The sequence below is a fragment of the Entelurus aequoreus genome, linkage group LG06 (genome assembly GCF_033978785.1).
Source record: "Entelurus aequoreus isolate RoL-2023_Sb linkage group LG06, RoL_Eaeq_v1.1, whole genome shotgun sequence".
NCBI classification, from domain to species: Eukaryota; Metazoa; Chordata; class Actinopteri; order Syngnathiformes; family Syngnathidae; genus Entelurus; species Entelurus aequoreus.
Window position 1 is genome coordinate 37,629,513 of NC_084736.1, and position 19,660 is coordinate 37,649,172.

Genomic DNA, 19,660 nt, shown 5'->3' on the forward strand with positions numbered 1-19,660 from the left:
CGTGTTGCAGCCATGAAATTCTAAGTTAATTATTATTTGCAAAAAAAAATTAAGTTTATGAGTTTGAACATCAAATATCTTGTCTTTGTAGTGCATTCAATTGAATATGGGTTGAAAAGGATTTGAAAATCATTGTATTCCGTTCATATTTACATCTAACACAATTTCCCAACTCATATGGAAACGGGGTTTGTATATATGTATATATTTATGTATGTATGTATGTATATATGTATGTATGTATGTATGTATGTATATTAGGGGTGTGGGAAAAAATAGATTCGAATTCGAATCACGATTCTCACGTTGTGCGATTCAGAATCGATTCTCATTTTTAAAAAATCGATTTAAATAATTTTTATTTTATTTTTTTTGATTTTTTTAAATTAATCAATCCAACAAAACAATACACAGCAATACCATAACAATGCAATCCAATTCCAAAACCAAACCTGACCCAGCAACACTCAGAACTGCAATAAACAGAGCAATTGAGAGGAGACACAAACACGACACAGAACAAACCAAAAGTAGTGAAACAAAAATATTATCAACAACAGTATCAATATTAGTTACAATTTCAACATAGCAGTGATTAAAAATCCCTCATTGACATTACCATTAGACATTTATAAAACAAATTTAAAAAAGAACAATGTGTCACAGTGGCTTACACTTGCATCGCATCTCATAAGCTTGACAACACACTGTGTCCAATATTTTCACAAAGATAAAATAAGTCATATTTTTGGTTCATTTAATAGTTAAAACAAATGTACATTATTGCAATCAGTTGATAAAACATTGTCCTTTACAATTATAAAAGCTTTTTACAAAAATCTACTACTCTGCTTGCATGTCAGCAGACTGGGGTAGATCCTGCTGAAATCCTATGTATTGAATGAATGGAGAATCCTTTTGAATCTTGGCAAAAATCTTAGCCACACGATTATCAAATGTAATAGGAAAATTAATTCATACTGACCAAACTGGCTTCATGGAAGGTCGACAATGTTCAGACAATACAAGGAAATTGTTTAATGTTATTTACTATGCTAGAAGTCTCCCTTATCCCACAGCAGTATGTACTGTTGATGCGGAGAAGGCATTCGACCGCATAAACTGGTCATTTATGTTTTGCACATTACGTAAATTTGGATTTGGAGATAATTTTATACAATGGATTAAGATGCTTTATACAAGGCCCATGGCATCAGTCAAAACCAGGGGTCACCAACGCGGTGCCCGCGGGCACCAGGTCGCCCGCGGGCACCAAGTCGCCCGTAAGGACCAGATGAGTCGCCCGCGGGCCTGTTCTTAAAAAAAAAAAAAAAAAAAAAAAAAAAAAAATATATATATATATATATATATATATATATATATATAATTTTTTTTTATTTTTTTTTTTTTATTAAAAAAAAAAATTAAATCTTCATAGAAAAAACACAAGATACACTTTCAATCAGTGCATCAACCCAAACAACCTCCCCCATGCACACTCATCCACACCCACTCACACAGAAGGGGTTATTTCTTTCTGCTACCAATATTCTGGTTCCCACAACATAGACAACACATCTGCAAGGGACACAGTCCCTGAAGCACACATGATTGTATAGGCTGCTGGTCCACTAACATTTTCATTAATTACTATTTTTTATGTAATTATTTTTATATTGTTTTACTTTCTTTTTTATCCAAGAAAATGTTTTTTATTTATTTATCTTATTTTATTTTATTTTTTTAAAAAGGGCCTTATCTTCAACAGACCAGGTTGTCAATGAAATTAGATTTGTTTAAAGGGTTTTTTAAACCAGGCCCAGTCCAGATAATGTCCAAGTCGGACTCAGCAACACACACCTTCATTCATGTACACAGAAAAAAATTAGGGAACACAACAGATTGCATATAACTTATAAACAAAATTACATTTTCAAAATAAGCATTTATGTACAGTCCAGTTTATGTCCAGGTCACTCAAATGAGGGAACACAACAACAGATATCATATAATCTATAAACATAATTATACTTTCAAAATAAGCCTTTGAGGACTTCTCATCTTTTTTTTAATGTTTTTTGGCATCATTATCGTTTTCAACCATGTAACTTTCTAAAGTTAGAAAATACTGAATAAATGTTTTAAAGAAAGTAATACTAAGTGAATATCTGTTTTTGGCCTTAAAAATAAACATTTTACTGAGTACTATAATTAAATTGACTAAATCATGATTGTCAATGAACTCTCCTAAAATAACAGAAACCACATTAAGCTTCATAAACAAACCAATCCTTAAACACATTTTTTCAACTTCCACCCAAAACAAAGACACAATATGACAATACCAAAACAAATGCAGGGTGGATTCAGGCTCCTGACAACAAAATCGGCAATCATCTGACTCTGTCATATTCCATAATTTTAACATTTTCCCTGTGGGTAAGAAGTTATAAATAATTTTAATTTGAAAATAACGATTTTGCACATCGATAGTGGTTTTTTAGATTAGTTTGAATATGGCATCCCATGGCAACGGGCAGTCAAAAAAGTCCTCCCATTTTCCATTTGTGTTGTATGAGGCAGCCTTCAAAGATTTCTTTATTAAATAAAAATTATATATTTTTCTATTTATTTTAGTTCCTTTTTGCCAACTAGAATTTCTTATTAGAGGTTAACAAACTAATAATTTAGTAGTTCCATAATTAATTATTTGTTTCCATCTTTTCCCAATTACTCCAGTTAGTTGATAAAATGAAAAGCTTGAGCAAGCATCACCATACATAGCTCTAAATACATCATACTTCATAATTTTACCATTCTCATTGATAATATCATTGACAAAAATGATTCCTCTTTCAAACATATTTTTCCAAAAGAAAGGCTTTCCATCTATTACAATATTAGAGTTCATCCATATTAACTGCTGCAAAATATCGTCTCTTTTTTCTGGCACATAAAATTGAAAAGACCACTATGAGTGGATTGTTTCCTTTATGAACCCCGCCATGTTTCCCAGCAGACTCTCTGGGAGGGGATCACTTGTAAAAAAGGATACAATTTATTTTGATACAGTACATGTTTTTTGTCCAACAGGACATTTGTGTACCACTCAATGTTTAAATACATCTTTGGAACAATTGATGCTTTTAAAGACAGACACATAGCTTCAAGGTTGAGAAGTTTCAGGCCCCCATATTCATACTCTTTGTACAAAACCTTTCTTTTAATCTTTTCTGGTTTGCCGTTCCAGACAAAATCGAAGACCCTCCGCTCATAAATCTTAAAAAAGTTTTGTGATGGAGCTGGTAATAACAAAAACAAATAAATAAATTGAGGAATAATTAACGAGTTGGCAATAGACATTTTACCATACAAGGTTAGGGATTTCCCTTTCCATAATTGCATAATTTTGTCCAGCTTTCTTAGTCGATTATCATAATTTACTGAGCCTAGATCTTCCAGATTTTCTGGGATAACAACACCAAGTATGTTAACTGGTCCATCTGTCCACAAAACAGGCACTTTGCATTCCATTCGAAAGGACGTTCCCTTTAGATTTCCGATCCTTAACATTTTACATTTATCATAATTAAGCTTAAGGCCAGATTGCTGTGAAAATATGTCGAAAAGATTAAGAAGGTTCCGCAAACAATGAAGAAAATTCTTATCTTTGTGAATCAGCCTTTTCTGACATGAACTTCATCAAGAACAAACACAGAACACGCCTCACTGATGCACATCTGCAAGACTCACTCAGAGTTGCAGTGTCAAGTTACACACCAGAGTACAACACTAGTTAACAGCATGCAATGCCAGGCTTCCCACTAACTGACAAAGAAACAGATAACAGATTTGGTGTCCTGTTCAAAGTGTGACATGATTTAAAAATTTGAGAGTTTACTTTTGTATTTTACATGAGTTATTATTTGTACAAACATGGTGCAAAGTAATTCATGATTTGTTAAAAAATGTTAGTGGCTAGCTAGTTAAAATGGGATATTGTGATTTCACAAGACTGTCTTAGGAGTGATCATTTGAAAATGTTCAATTTGAAAAATGTGCACTTAGAGAAAATATAAAACTAAAGTGTTGCATATTGATATTTATCTGTTTCTATATATATTTATTGCGAGAAATCATTAAGATGATCAGTGTTTCCACAAAGATAAATATCATTAATTATTAATAATAACAGAGTTAAAGGTAAATTGAGCAAATTGGCTACTTCTGGCAATTTATTTAAGTGTGTATCTAACTGGTAGCCCTTCGCATTAATCAGTACCCAAGAAGTAGCCCTTGGTTTCAAAAAGGTTGGTGACCCCTGGTCTAGGGTGAGTGGAGTGTGTGGATGGTGGAACGTTTCAAAATCGGTTGAGAAATGTGGGCTATGGAGAGTTTTGTAAACTGCCCATTCATTGTCCATCCATCCATCCATCCATCCATTTTCTACCGCTTGTTGGAAATTCCTGGGAATCAGGGAATTTTTAGAAACGGGAAACACGCTGGCTTGAATGTCCAGGGTGAGTGGAGTGTGTGGATGGTGGAAGGGTTCATATCGGATGACAAATGTTGGATATGTAGTATATTGTATAATGCCCACTCATTGTCAATGGGGAGAAAATTCCAGGAAAACCGGGAATTTGGGGAAAGGAATAACTTGTTTTGCGTTTGATATATGTGAACATACCGGTGTGGTTTCCCGGCTGATCAGGGAGGCGCGGGAGGGTAAGGGAGACCTTGCTGTGCTTTGGCTTGACCTTGCCAATGCGTATGGCTCCATACCCCACAAGCTCGTGGAGACTACCCTGGACCGACACCATGTACCCAAGAAGATCAAAGACCTCATCCTGAATTACTACGGGAACTTCAGGCTCAGGGTCACTTCCGGGAGCATAACATCAGATTGGCACAGGCTTGAAAAAGGCATTATAACTGGGTGTACAATCTCAGTTTGCCTCTTTGCCCTAGCCATGAACATGGTAGTCAAGGCAGCTGAAACGGAATGCAGAGGCCCTCTGTCGAAGTCTGGAACTCGACAGCCCCCCATCAGAGCCTTTGTGGACGATCTCACTGTCACAACTACATCAGTGCCTGGCGCAAGATGGATACTCCAGGGCCTGGAAAAGCTCATGTCCTGGGCAAGAATGAGCTTTAAACCAACTAAATCCAGGTCGATGGTTCTGAAGAAGGGAAAACTGGCAGACAAGTTCCGCTTCTTCGTGGATGGCACAGCAATCCCATCTATCACCGAGAAACCGGTCAAGAGCCTGGGCAAGGTTTTCGACTGTAGTCTCAGGGATACTGCAGCGATCCAAACGACCATCAAAGAACTGGAGACTACGTTATCGGCTGTAGACAAGTCTGGCTTACCTGGCCGGTTTAAGGCGTGGATTTACCAGCATGGCGACTTACCCCGGATACTCTGGCCTCTGTTGTTGTATGAGGTTCCTCTGTCAACAGTGGAGACTCTGGAGAGGAAGATCAGCAGCTACCTCCGCCGATGGATGGGCTTTCCACGCAGCCTGTGCAGCACAGCACTGTATGGGAAGACCAACAAGCTCCAGCTCCCCTTTAGTAGCCTGGACGAGGAGTTCAGGGTCTCTCGCACTCGAGAGGCTTTGCTCTATCGTGACTCCAAGGACTCCAAAGTGGCATCAGCAGGCATCGTGGTGCGAACTGGCAGGAAGTGGAGGGCTCAGGAAAGCCTGGAGGTTGCTGAGTCTCGGCTGAGACACAGGGCCCTGGTGGGCACGGTGGCAACAGGCCGTGCTGGGCTGGGAGCCTTCCCCCAACCTCACTATGAGAAGGCACGTGGTAAAGACAAACGCCAGCTAGTCCTGAAGGAGGTGCGTGCAGAGGTTGAGGAGGAACGAACCAGCAGGATGGTGGGTATGCAGCAGCAGGGAGCATGGACAAGGTGGGAGGGTGCACTGGAGAGGAGGGTTACCTGGTCTGAGATCAGGCTGGCTGAACCCCAGCGCATTAAGTTCATGGTTCAAGCTGTCTACGACGTCCTACGCAGCCCAGCCAATCTCCATCTCTGGGGCATGATTGACTCTCCAGCCTGTGTGCTGTGCTCCAGGAAAGGCTCACTGGAGCACATCCTAAGCAGCTGTTCTAAAGCTCTGGGGGAGGGCCGCTACCGCTGGCGGCACGACCAAGTGCTGAAGACCGTTGCTGAAGCCATAGCTAAAGCCGTGGCCAAAAACAATAGCAGCAAGCAACAACTTGGCAAGAGGAGAATTGCCTTTGTCAGGGCTGGAGAGCAGTCACAGTCACAGCCCAAACCAGCAGCCGGGCTCCTCACCCCAGCATTGGACTGGGATCTTCGAGTGGACTTGGGCAAGCAGCTCAAGTTTCCAGACTATGTTACAACAACTTCGTTGAGGCCAGACATCTTGCTTACATCAGTATCTTCACGGCAGGTGCTACTGATAGAGCTGACAGTTCCTTGGGAGGATCGCATAGAGGAGGCAAACGAGCGGAAGCGGTCAAAGTACCAGGAGCTAGTCGAGCAATGCCGCAGAGGAGGCTGGAGGGCACGCTGTGAGCCCATTGAAGTGGGGTGTAGAGGCTTTGCTGGCCGCTGGTTACACTACTTGGCATCACAGGTGATGGAAAAAGGAAGGCCATCAAGACCACCATGGAGGCAGCAGAGAGAGCCTCTAGATGGCTTTGGATCAGGAGGAGCGAACTGTGGGCCAATGCTACTGGGGCACAAGCTGGGGTCTGATCAACCCTGGCTGGGTCACCTGAGGGAGGGGGTATGATGTTGAAAGACCCGAAACCCCCGGTGATCTCAGGCACATCACTGAGGATGTGTCCCAGTGCATCTGAGGATGTATCTTACAATCAAGAATAGTGTGGGTGGATGGTTGAAAGGTCGGAATGGGGTTTAAAAACGGCGCAAAATTTTGAGAATTTGGGGCATTGTAGAACTATGAATACGTCCATTCATTTGAATGGTAATTTCCTGGACATTTGGGAATTTCGGGAAAACTGGGATTTTTTGAAATTATTGATACAAACACAATTGTCCTAAATTATATCAATAAGTTGGTGTTAGAATTTTTGGTATCGGCTAAAAAATGTTGACGTAGTAACAGTTTGGATTGAGAATGTTTTTTTTTTAATTCCTGGAATTTCAGGAAAACTGTAAATGTGTATAAAAAAAAAAAAAAAATTGGAGCATTTGTTGTCCCAACTAGAGGAAAGTTTTGAAGGGGGAATAGTCAAAAACGGTTGAAAAATGTGGACTGTGAAGTTTTTCTAGGAAAAGTTGAAAATAGGGCTTTGGAAAACTCAAAATGCTGGGAATTTTTAGATTTTTTTTTTTAACTTGAAAAATAGTAGTTTGATTGTCCAAGGTGAGTGGAGTGTGTGGACAGTGGAATGGTTCAAATCAGGTGAGAAATGTGGGATATGGAGAGGTTTGTATATTGCCCATTCATTGTCAATGGGGAGAAAATTCCGGGAAAACCAGAAATTTGGGGAAAGGAAAAACTTGTTTGCGTTCGATATGTGAAGAATAGTGTGTGTGAATGGTTCTAAGGTCAAAATCAGGTTTAAAAATGGCGCAGCATTTTGAGAATTTAGGGCATTGTCAAACTATGAATACGTCCATTCATTTGGATGGGAATCCCTGGAAATGTGGGAATTTCGGGAAAACAAGGAATTTTTGAAATTATTGATACAAGCAATTGTCCTAGATCAGGGGTCGGCAACCCGCGGCTCCGGAGCCGCATGCGGCTCTTTGACCACTCTGATGTGGCTCAGCTGCATACTTGCCGACCCTCCCGATTTTTCCGGGAGACTTCCAAATTTCAGTGCCTCTCCCGGGGCAAATATTCTCAGATTTTCAGCCGGACAACAATATTGAGGGTGTGCCTTTATTAGCGTCCTCTACAACCTGTCGTCGCGTCCGCTTTTTCACCATACTATCTGCGTGCCGGCCCAGTCACATGTTGTATGCGGCCTCTGCTTACACACGTAAGTGACTGCAATGCATACTTGGTCAACAGCCATACAGGTCACACTGACGGTGGTCGTATAAACAACTTTAACACTCTTACTAATATGCGCCACACTGTGAACCCACACCAAACAAGAATGACAAACACATTTCGGGAGAACATCCGCACCGTAACACAACATAAACACAACAGAATAAATACCCAGAATCCCATGCATCCCTAACTCTTCCGGGCTACATTATACACCCCCCCGCTACCACCAAACCCGCCCCCCACAACCCCGCCCACCTCAACCGACGCACGGAGGGAGAGGGGGGGGTGGGGGGGGTGGGCTGATGTGTGGGGGGCAGGGTTGGGGGGGCGGGGTTTGGTGGTAGCGGGGGTGTATATTGTAGCCCAGAAGAGTTAGGGATGCATGGGATTCTGGGTATTTGTTCTGTTGTGTTTATGTTGTGTTACGGTGCGGATGTTCTCCCGAAATGTGTTTGTCATTCTTGTTTGGTGTGGGTTCACAGTGTGGCGCATATTAGTAAGAGTGTTAAAGTTGTTTATACGGCCACCCTCAGTGTGACCTGTATGGCTGTTGACCAAATATGCCTTGCAGTCACTCATGTGTGTCTGCAGAAGCCTCATATAACATGTAACTGGACTGGCACACTGTATGTACAGGTTGTAGAGGGCGCTAAAGGCAGTGCCATCACGGCACGTCCTTATTATTGTTGTTTTGGGTGAAAATCAGCAGACATTCGAGAGAATAGTTGCCATGAAATTCGGGAGTCTCCCGGAAAAATCGGGAGGGTTGGCAAGTATGACGCTGTCAAGTGCCATTCATATAAAACTTGCGGGCCGCACTAACATTACATTTTCATATTAAGGTGCGGGCCGCGTGTCTGAGACCCCTGGTTTATACATAGCACAAAGCAAAAAATGCAGTGTTATTTCATTTTAAATTTCAAAAGAGTTTTGTGGCTCCAACTGATTTTTTTAATTTGTGAAACGGGTCAAAATGGCTCTTTGAGTGGTAAAGGTTGCAGACCCCTGTCCTAGATGATATGATTGTGTTGGTATTGACATTTTCGGAATCGGCCAAAAATGTTGACGAAGTAACAGTTTGAATTGAGAATGAGCATTTCGGAATTCCTGGGATTTCGGAAAAATCGTAAATTTGTACAAAAAAAATAAATAGGAGCATTTGTTGTCCCAATTAAGAGGAATGTTTTGAAGGGGGAATAGTCAAAAACGGTTGAAAAATGTGGACTGTGAAAACTTTCCAGCAAAAGTTGAAAATAGGGCTTTGGAAAATTCAAATTGCATTTGAATTGGAAATTTTCAAGAAATTTGGGAATTTTGGGGGAAAATTTAAATTTTTGAAATTGTAGGTAAAACCACAATTGTCCTAGATCAGGGGTCGGCAACCCGCGGCTCTAGAGCCGCATGCGGCTCTTTAGCGCCGCCCTAGTGGCTCTCTGGAGCTTTTTCAAAAATGTATGAAAAATGGAAAAAGATGAGGGGAAAAAATATATTTTTTGTTTTAATATGGTTTCTGTAGGAGGACAAACATCACACAAACCTCCCTAATTGTTATAAAGCACACTGTTTATATTAAACATGCCTCACTGATTCGAGTATTTGGCGAGCGCCGTTTTGTCCGACTAATTTTGGCGGTCCTTGAACTCACCGCAGTTTGTTTAAATGTATAACTTTCTCCGACTTTCTAGGACGTGTTTTATGCCACTTCTTTTTCTGTCTCATTTTGTCCACCACACTGTTAACGTTGTGCGTGAAGGCACAAAGGTGAGTTTTGTTGATGTTATTGACTTGTGTGGAGTGCTATTCAGACATATTTGGTCACTGCATTAATGCTAGCTAATCGATGCTAACATGCTATTTAGGCTAGCTATATGTACATATTGCATCATTATGCCTCATTTGTAGCTATATTTGAGGTCATTTGGTTTCCTTTAAGTCATCTTAATTCAATTTATATCTCATGACACACTATCTGTATGTAATATGGCTTTTAATTTTTTGCGGCTCCAGACAGATTTGTTTTTGTATTTTTGGTCCAATATGGCTCTTTCAACATTTTGGGTTGCCGACCCCTGTCCTAGATGATATGAATGGGTTGTTGTTTTGTTGTTTGTCTACGTCTGTATGTAGAAATAGCCTCTCAGAAGTTTCCCTTTATTGTTCTTTAATGTTTCCCTTTTGGTTTTCATACCAAGATGGCCACCGCAGTATTGTGCGCTCTCATAGTTCTTTGTGTTTTCCTATGTTTCTTGCACTCATCAAAAAGAGCACAGTCTACCAAATCAAATTAAATCGAATTCTGATCAAACCTTTTCTAGCATCTACAAAACAAAGCATGTAGGCATTGTCTCAGATCAGTATCAGCCAGCACTCAAGGCTCCAATGTCACAAGTGAAAAAGTGGAATCAGGACACAGCTCATAAAAAAGTGTTCTCATGATAGGATTGAATAAGGAATTGCCACTTAGTTCCACCATGGAGCACATAGATCATGTCTGAAATGAATGAGCAGAGGAGAAGTGTGTGGTGAAAATGGCCTTGATACACACCTGTTGTCACACTCCTTAAGGACACGCCCATTTCAACCAATTCATTACCACACTGCGTGTTGTGGATTGTCCAACAATCTGACAATATTACATGCTATTGTGTGAAAGGCCAATCATTCATACACCAAAAAATCATCTACTTATTATTATTATTATTATTATGTGTGAAAGGCCAATCATTCATACACCAAAAAATCATCTACTTATTATTATTATTATTATTATTATTATTATTATTATTATTATGTGTGAAAGGCCAATCATTCATACACCAAAAAACTATTATTGTTATTATTATTATTATATGTGTGAAAGACCAATCATTCATACACCAAAACTCATCTATTTATTATTATTATATGTGTGAAAGGCCAATCATTCATACACCAAAAAACTATTATAATAATAATAATTATTATTATTATTATGTGTGTGAAAGGCCAATCATTCATACACCAAAAAAATATTATTATTATTATGCAGCTGAGATAGACTACGGCACCCCCCACCCCCCGCCCCCCGCGACTCCAAAAGGGACAAGCGGTAGAAAATGGATGGATGGATGTGTGTGAAAGGCCAATCATTCATACACCAAAAAAACATATACCGGTATTTATTATTATTCCACCGTGAAAATTTGGCGCGTTCCACAGTTTTCATCTGATCGGAACCGTTCAAGTATCAAAACGTTCAGCTCAACCGGGAATCGTGAGCTCCCCAAAAAATGCTTTTGAAATATCCTAGATTACCCAGAATTCCCGGTTTTCCGGGCCATTTATCTAATTGGGCCATTTTTCGAACTTGCACAACTCCCAAAAGAGTTGCCAAAGACACCAAGAGCTGCCAGCCAGCAAATTACTTTGGGAGCCAACACATGGGCACCGGTCACGAGGACGTCCCACTGGAACATATATGGACGTACTCAAGAATGATGCGGGAGCACAAAGCACCGATGAGCTGGCCAGATGTATGGAGAACCGGGATGACAACCATGGAAGGCTTGTCTGAGGACGACCTCGATTGGAAGCGTTCCACCGTCCACACACTCTACTCACCTTGGACAATCAGACTACCATTTTCCAAGTTAAAAAAAATTCCAGGAATTCCCAGAATTCCTGGTTTTCCAAAGCCCTATTTTCACCTCTTACTGGAAAGTTTTCACAGTCCACATTTTTAAAAATATTCATTTTTGTTTCACTACTTTTGGTTTGTTCTGTGTCGTGTTTGTGTCTCCTCTCAATTGCTCTGTTTATTGCAGTTCTGAGTGTTGCTGGGTCAGGTTTGGTTTTGGAATTGGATTGCATTGTTATGGTATTGCTGTGTATTGTTTTGTTGGATTGATTAATTTTAAAATAAATAAATAAATAAAAATTATTTAAAATTTTTTTTTTTTAAATCGATTTTTAAAAAATGAGAATCGATTCTGAATCGCACAACGTGAGAATCGCGATTTGAATTCGAATCTATTTTTTCCCACACCCCTAATATATATATATACATACATACATACATACATACATACATACATACATATATATATATATATATATATATATATATATATATATATATATATATATATATATATATATATATATATATATATATATATATATATATATATTTTTATTTTTTATTTTTTTTTTGTATTTTTGTATTTTTATTTATTTGTTTATTTATTATTATTATTTTTTTTAGAACAGGCCCGCGGGCGACTCATCTGGTCCTTACGGGCGACCTGGTGCCCGCGGGCACCGCGTTGGTGACCCCTGCCCTAGACATTGAAGCAGTTCACTTGTATCGGCACATAGGGCAATTTGCAATTCTTGCTGGAGTTACAAATTGTAGTTTATCCTAATTTTCATCTTTAAAGAAACCTATCTTGTAGCTAATGTTGCACATTTCATTGCCAATATTACCAATAACCTCCATTCCTGTGTTTGTGTGTCCCAGCAATGTCTAAAGCAGCAGTGAAGATCTCGGCAGACCTTCTCAGTAACCCGCTGTGTGAGCAGGACCAGGCCTTCCTAGAGTCCATGACGGCTTTGGACACGGCCATGAGGAGGATGGACTCCTTCAACCAGGAGAAGGTCAGAATTGTACAATCCCACCCTCTTCGTTATCTGTTTGTATTCTTGGCATCAGGTATGAAATAGAACATGTAAAATGTTTTTATGTTTGTCAATATTTTTCCTCATACTGTCAGTTGCAAACTGTCGGTGTCTTTTCCATCTGTTGAATTTTTTAAAGCATCTGCAGCATTATCCCCTTAGGCCCAAGCTGCTGCTTGTCAGCTGTCAACATGAATGACTTGTACAATACGATAGACACATGTTGTCAACATGACAATATATAAGCACACTACAAATGTTTTAAGCTTGTGAAGGTAACTAGTTTTATTAAATGTTTGTGTTTTTCTTTATTCAGCGCCTTTTTTGTTTTTATTTAATCAGTTGAATCTATTTTTGTTTTGTAATTTGTATTATTTATTGTATATTTTAATATTTATTTTGTTTTAAGTATTGAATATAAACTATATGTATAGATTTGGGGTGTCCAAACCTCCTCCTCTCTGAGCTGCCACCTTACCGTGGTAGAGGAGTTTGCGTGTCCCAATGATCCTAGGAGCTATGTTGTCCGGGGGATTTATGCCCCCTGGTAGGGTCTCCCAATACAAACTGGTCCTAGGTGAGGGATCAGACAAAGAGCAGCTCGAAGACCTCAATGAAAAATAAAAACTATGGACCCAGATTTCCCTCGCCCGGATGCGGGTCACCGGGGCCCCCCCTCTGGAGCCAGGCCCGGAGGTGGGGCACGATGGCGAGCGCCTGGTGGCCGGGCCTGTCCCCATGGGGCCCGGCCGGGCACAGCCCGAAGAGGCAACGTGGGTCCCCCCTCCAATGGGCTCACCACCCATAGCAGGGGTCATAGAGGTCGGGTGCGATGTGAGCTGGGCGGCAGCCGAAGGCAGGGCACTTGGTGGTCTGATCCTCGGCTACAGAAGCTAGTTCTTGGGACATGGAATGTCACCTCGCTGGGGGGGAAGGAGCCTGAGCTAGTGCGCGAGGTGGAGAAGTTCCGGCTAGACATAGTCGGACTCACTTCGACGCACAGCAAGGGCTCTGGAACCAGTTCTCTCGAGAGGGGCTGGACTCTCTTCCACTCTGGCGTTGCACGCAGTGAGAGGCGACGGGCTGGGGTGGCAATTCTTGTTGCCCCCCGGCTCAGAGCCTGCATGTTGGAGTTCAACCCGGTGGATGAGAGGGTAGCTTCCCTTCGCCTTCGGGTGGGGGAACGGGTCCTGACTGTGGAGTACTTGAGAGTGCTCCCCCGGGTGATTCCCTCGTTCTACTGGGGGATTTCAACGCTCATGTTGGCAGCGACAGTGAAACCTGGAGAGGCGTGATTGGGAAGAATGGCTGCCCGGATCTGAACCCGAGCGGTGTTTTGTTATTGGACGTTTGTGCCAGTCACAGATTGTCCATAACGAACACCATGTTCAAACATAAGGGTGTCCATATGTGCACTTGGCACCAGGACACCCTAGGCCGCAGTTCCATGATCGACTTTGTAGTTGTGTCGTCGGATTTGCGGCCTCATGTTTTGGACACTCGGGTGAAGAGAGGGGCGGAGCTTTCTACCGATCACCACCTGGTGGTGAGTTGGCTGCGATGGTGGGGGAGGATGCCGGACAGACCTGGCAGGCCCAAACGCATTGTGAGGGTTTGCTGGGAACGTCTGGCAGAGTGTCCTGTCAGAGAGAGTTTCAATTCCCACCTCCGGAAGAACTTTGAACATGTCACAAGGGAGGTGCTGGACATTGAGTCTGAATGGACCATGTTCCGCGCCTCTATAGTCGAGGCGGCTGATTGGAGCTGTGGCCGCAAGGTAGTTGGTGCCTTTCGTGGCGGTAATGCTAGAACCCGTTGGTGGACACTGGCGGTGAGGGATGCCGTCAAGCTGAAGAAGGAGTCCTATCGTGTTCTTTTGGCTCATAGGACCCCTGAGGCAGCAGACAGGTACCGACAGGCCAAGCGGTGTGCGGCTTTGGCGGTCGCGGAGGCAAAAACTCGGACATGGTAGGAGTTCGGGGAAGCCATGGAAAACGACTTCCGGACGGCTTCGATGCGATTCTGGACCACCATCCGCCGCCTCAGGAAGAGGAAGCAGTGCACTATCAACACCGTGTATGGTGAGGATGGTGTTCTGCTGACCTCGACTGCGGATGTTGTGGATCGGTGGAGGGAATACTTCGAAGACCTCCTCAATCCCACCAACACGTCTTCCTATGAGGAAGCAGTGCCTGGGGAATCTGTGGTGGGCTCTCCTATTTCTGGGGCTGAGGTTGCTGAGGTAGTTAAAAAGCTCCTCGGTGGCAAGGCCCCGGGCATGGATGAGATCCGCCCGGAGTTCCTTAAGGCTCTGGATGCTGTGGGGCTGTCTTGGTTGACAAGACTCTGCAGCATCGCGTGGACATTGGGGGCGGTACCTCTGGATTGGTAGTGGTTCCTCTCTTTAAGAAGGGGAACCGGAGGGTGTGTTCTAACTATCGTGGGATCACACTCCTCAGCCTTCCCGGTAAGGTGTATTCAGGTGTGCTGGAGAGGAGGCTACGCCGGATAGTCGAACCTCGGATTCAGGAGGAACAGTGTGGTTTTCGTCCTGGTCGTGGAACTGTGGACCAGCTCTATACTCTCGGCAGGGTCCTTGAGGGTGCATGGGAGTTTGCCCAACCAGTCTACATGTGTTTTGTGAACTTGGAGAAGGCATTCCACCGTGTCCCTCGGGAAGTCCTGTGGGGAGTGCTCAGAGAGTATGGGGTATCGGACCGTCTGGTTGTGGCGGTCCGCTCCCTGTATGATCAGTGCCAGAGTTTGGTCCGCATTGCCGGCAGTAAGTCGGACACGTTTCCAGTGAGGGTTGGACTCCGCCAAGGCTGCCCTTTGTCACCGATTCTGTTCATAACTTTTATGGACAGAATTTTTAGGCGCAGTCAAGGCGTTGAGGGGATCTGGTTTGGTGGCTGCAGGATTAGGTCTCTGCTTTTTGCAGATGATGTGGTCCTGATGGCTTCATCTGGCCAGCATCTTCAGCTCTCACTGGATCGGTTCGCAGCTGAGTGTGAAGCGACTGGGATGAGAATCAGCACCTCCAAGTCCGAGTCCATGGTTCTCGCCCGGAAAAGGGTGGAGTGCCATCTCCGGGTTGCGGAGGAGACCCTGCCCCAAGTGGAGGAGTTCAAGTACCTCGGAGTCTTGTTCACGAGTGAGGGAAGAGTGGATTGTGAGATCGACAGGCGAATCGGTGCGGCGTCTTCAGTAATGCGGACGCTGTATCGATCCGTTGTGGTGAAGAAGGAGCTGAGCCGGAAGGCAAAGCTCTCAATTTACCGGTCGATCTACGTTCCCATTCTCACCTGTGGTCATGAGCTTTGGGTTATGACCGAAAGGACAAGATCACGGGTACAAGCGGCCAAAATGTGTTTCCTCCGCCGGGTGGCGGGGCTCTCCCTTAGAGATAGGGTGAGAAGCTCTGCCATCCGGGGGGAGCTCAAAGTAAAGCCGCTGCTCCTCCACATCGAGAGGAGCCAGATGAGGTGGTTCAGGCATCTGGTCAGGATGCCACCCAAACGCCTCCCTAGGGAGGTGTTTAGGGCACGCCCGACTGGTAGTCTTCCCAGGGCACGTTGGGAAGACTATGTCTCCCGGCTGGCCTGGGAATGCCTCGGGATCCCCTGGGAAGAGCTGGACGAAGTGGCTGGGGAGAGGGAAGTCTGGGTTTCCCTGCTTAGGCTGCTTCCCCCGCGACCCGACCTCGGATAAGCGGAAGAAGATGGATGGATGGATGGATGGAACCTTTTCCATTGAAATTAAAGCATGTGGGGACCATTGTGATATTTTTTGTTTTAACATACATCTTTTTTTTTAACCTGTAGGGCTCCCCTCAAGTTTGGTCCCAGGGACCCGGAAGAGTCTAGGTCATAAAAATGTTAAAAATAAGTTGTGTATTATATAAACTCTTATTATTCACCACTTCAATTTCAAAATCAACTTCGATATAAAGTAAAACCATTTTTTTTAGTGTGTTGTGCCCTTTTTTTTTTTAAAGAAAATTTTTTATGGTAAAAACACAAAATATTCAAAAAATGTTCCCCAAAGTGGAATATTTGATGTGAAGTAACTGGAACCTTAAATAGGTCAATAATTACACCACTGATTGTAAAAAAATTTGAGCAATCAAAGTTAAAAAAAAAAACGTTCCAAAAGGGCTCCACTAATAAAAGTGTTAAAAAAACAAGTTGTACATTTTTTTTATTTTTTTTTTAAACTTTCAACACTTAAGTCTCTAGATAAACTTCAGATCTATACATCAATTAATTAGTTATATGTTTATATGGAAAACACAGGAAATATGGAATATTTTCCCACCAAAAAATGTCAAAGTGGACTATTTGATGTGAAGTTATTGGAGTCTTGGATAAGTCAATAATGATTTTGATTCTTTTTTTTTTTTTTTGAGAAATGACAGTTTAAAAAAAACGGTGTTATTAAAGTCAACATTGCAACTTTTTCTCACTATTTGTTCTTTATTCCACTTGTTTTTTTTTAATAGTATTATTAGAATGCTGGAAAATTAGCTGCAGGTAACGAACAGCTCCCGGACCACACTTTGGATACCCCTGATTAGAGCTGGGCGATATGGCCTTTTATTAAGATCTGGATATTTTTAGGCCATGTCACGATACACGATATATATCTGGATATTTTGCCTTAGCCTTGAATGAACACTTGATGCATATAAGCACAGCAGTATGATGATTCTGTGTCTACATTAAAACATTCTTCTTCATACTGCATTAATATATGCTAATTTTAAACTTTCATCAATCAATCAATGTTTATTTATACAGCCCTAAATCACATTCATGCAGAGAGGGAAATCACAACTGTATTTATTAAACAGTTATTAAGCAGTGGCACAAACATTCATGTCATTTCCAAAACAGAAAGTGCAAAATTGTCATAGACATTTTAAAACAAGCTATTAGTGCACTTTTGTGCATGATGTCACTTAGATGACATATCAAAACAACACTAAATTAAAGTGCACTTTTTGTACAGAACGCCACTACAATATTTTTTAACAAATAAAGTGAACTTTTGTGCATGATGTCACACAAGATATTTCAAAAACTCTAAAATCAAAATGAGCTGCATAATAGTAAATCAAATAGTGTATGTCCTTCGCTATGTGGTAGTTTACTGCGGACGTTATCTCCTTCTGTTGTTGACATTTTTTCATACGGTGTTGATGTGGAAATGGTTGCTAGGGCATTTTGTGGGTGTGGTACCGGCCGGAGATGTTGACATGCAGAGTTTCAAATGATGTTACAAATTAGCAGTCCTGCTACTTTTTGTAGCAACGCTTTTGCCGCATATTTGACATATTACGATTGTCTGTTCAACATATTCCCGCTTGAAGCCAAACCACCGCCAGACGATGGACCCTGTGCTGTTTTTCTTGGGAATTAATTATTCCTCCATTTGTTACCAGATTCGCACCTTCTTTCTCTCGTATTACCACTCGCACCGCTCCGCTAGTACCACCTGCCACAGCTAACTTTACCCATGCCGCTACCTCTCTGCTCCGCGGGGGCGTATGACGTTGCACGTGTGACAGTATGTGACGTATGTAAGAAGGTGCGCTTGTTTTATCCCTCTGTGAGAAGGAGAGACAAGAAAGAGTGAGAAACGCATGTAGTGTAATGCCCGCAGCTAAAAGCAACTGCATGAGAACGTATACTCGAATATCACAATATAGTCATTTTCTATATCGCACAGAGACAAACCCACGATATATGCAGTATATTCCGTATATCGCCCAGCCCTACCCCTGATATAAAAGCATAATTTTGGCACAAAGAGAAAGAAAACCATTTATTTAGGGCTAGTGGTGAGTGAAATAAGCGATATGTACTATGCCTATTTAATATAGAGTATTTCATATTTGAGAAATGAGAAAGGACAATACAGGCAAGTTTCACTAACTTTTATCTTGGAGTGTAAAAGTGACGATTAGGGTTCAAATAGAAGTGCAGTGTAATCTCACATTGTTTTGTTTCCAATCGGGCCAGGACAGACACAATAAGAGAAAACAATGTGCCGTGAGAAATCCAGCGCAGGCTAGGTGGAAGTTGCTGATAACGAAGGTCGTTTCAAACCATGTTCCTTTCTTCATATCAGTATATCTTCTCTCACTCAGTTCTTTTGAGTTGAATCATGGCCACTCATCACACTATTACTCTACTCTGATCATGCATTTCATTCTAAAGTCCAACTGTACTTTTTTTTTTTTTTAACCTTTTCTCTCAGTCACAATCCCTATGTGAGACACGAAGACACATATATTTCTCTTTTCTGTGCGTTCTAAATGGTAAAAAGACTGCTAGCAAGAGGTGGCTAACAATGCAGGCAATGGGGACTGACCTATCAAGCCCCTTAAAAACTTCCCCAAATCTCATACATGGTTTTATGCAAGTACGTTTGTAAAGTAGTAACATGCACATTAAGCATTATTGGAACTTCTTTATATTAGAGAATGAGCTACAAGTTGTACCTTTAGGGCCGGTGCCCCCTAGAGGGCCGACAAAAAGTGTCTATCCATCCATCCATTTTCTACCGCTTATTCCCTTCGGGGTCGTGGGGGGCGCTGGCGCCTATCTCAGCTATAATACTCTTTTCCACCACTTTTGGCAGTAATGACAATATCAAGCAGAAGAAGTCTGGAGCTAAAGTAATAGAGAAGTTTCTTCAACGCAAAAAATATGACTTAAGTAGTGAAGCTGTATTTTTATTTACACTTTAATTTTATTGACAGTTTGGTTAAAAAACATTCAATCTTATTTTGAGTTATTTAATTTAACACAACATAATTGTATGTAAATGTATTTTTGTCACAATATAATTGCATGTGTCAGTTATTTGTCAGTCCCTTTTTATGCAGTATGTTTGGTAAGTACTTATTTGTCTAATCAGCCTGACCGAAGGTTTGTGTTAAATAAATACAAATCTTTGTGATTCACTTATGCTTTCATATCAATTGACAAGGT

At 41.8% G+C, this 19,660-nt stretch overlaps 1 protein-coding gene across 4 annotated transcripts in view; it reads left to right on the forward strand.

The window, feature by feature from the left end:
- Nucleotides 1–19,660, forward strand: part of bin3 (bridging integrator 3) — a 455,445-nt gene that overhangs the window by 362,548 nt on the left and 73,237 nt on the right. For 2 of the 4 annotated variants that reach the window (XM_062049500.1, XM_062049502.1), the window contains one exon: nt 12,505–12,641. The exons of the other annotated variants lie outside the window; for them this stretch is intronic. In XM_062049500.1, the coding sequence (XP_061905484.1) occupies nt 12,505–12,641 (137 nt within the window). The remainder of the gene's footprint in view (nt 1–12,504; nt 12,642–19,660) is intronic. 4 annotated transcript variants of the gene reach the window in all.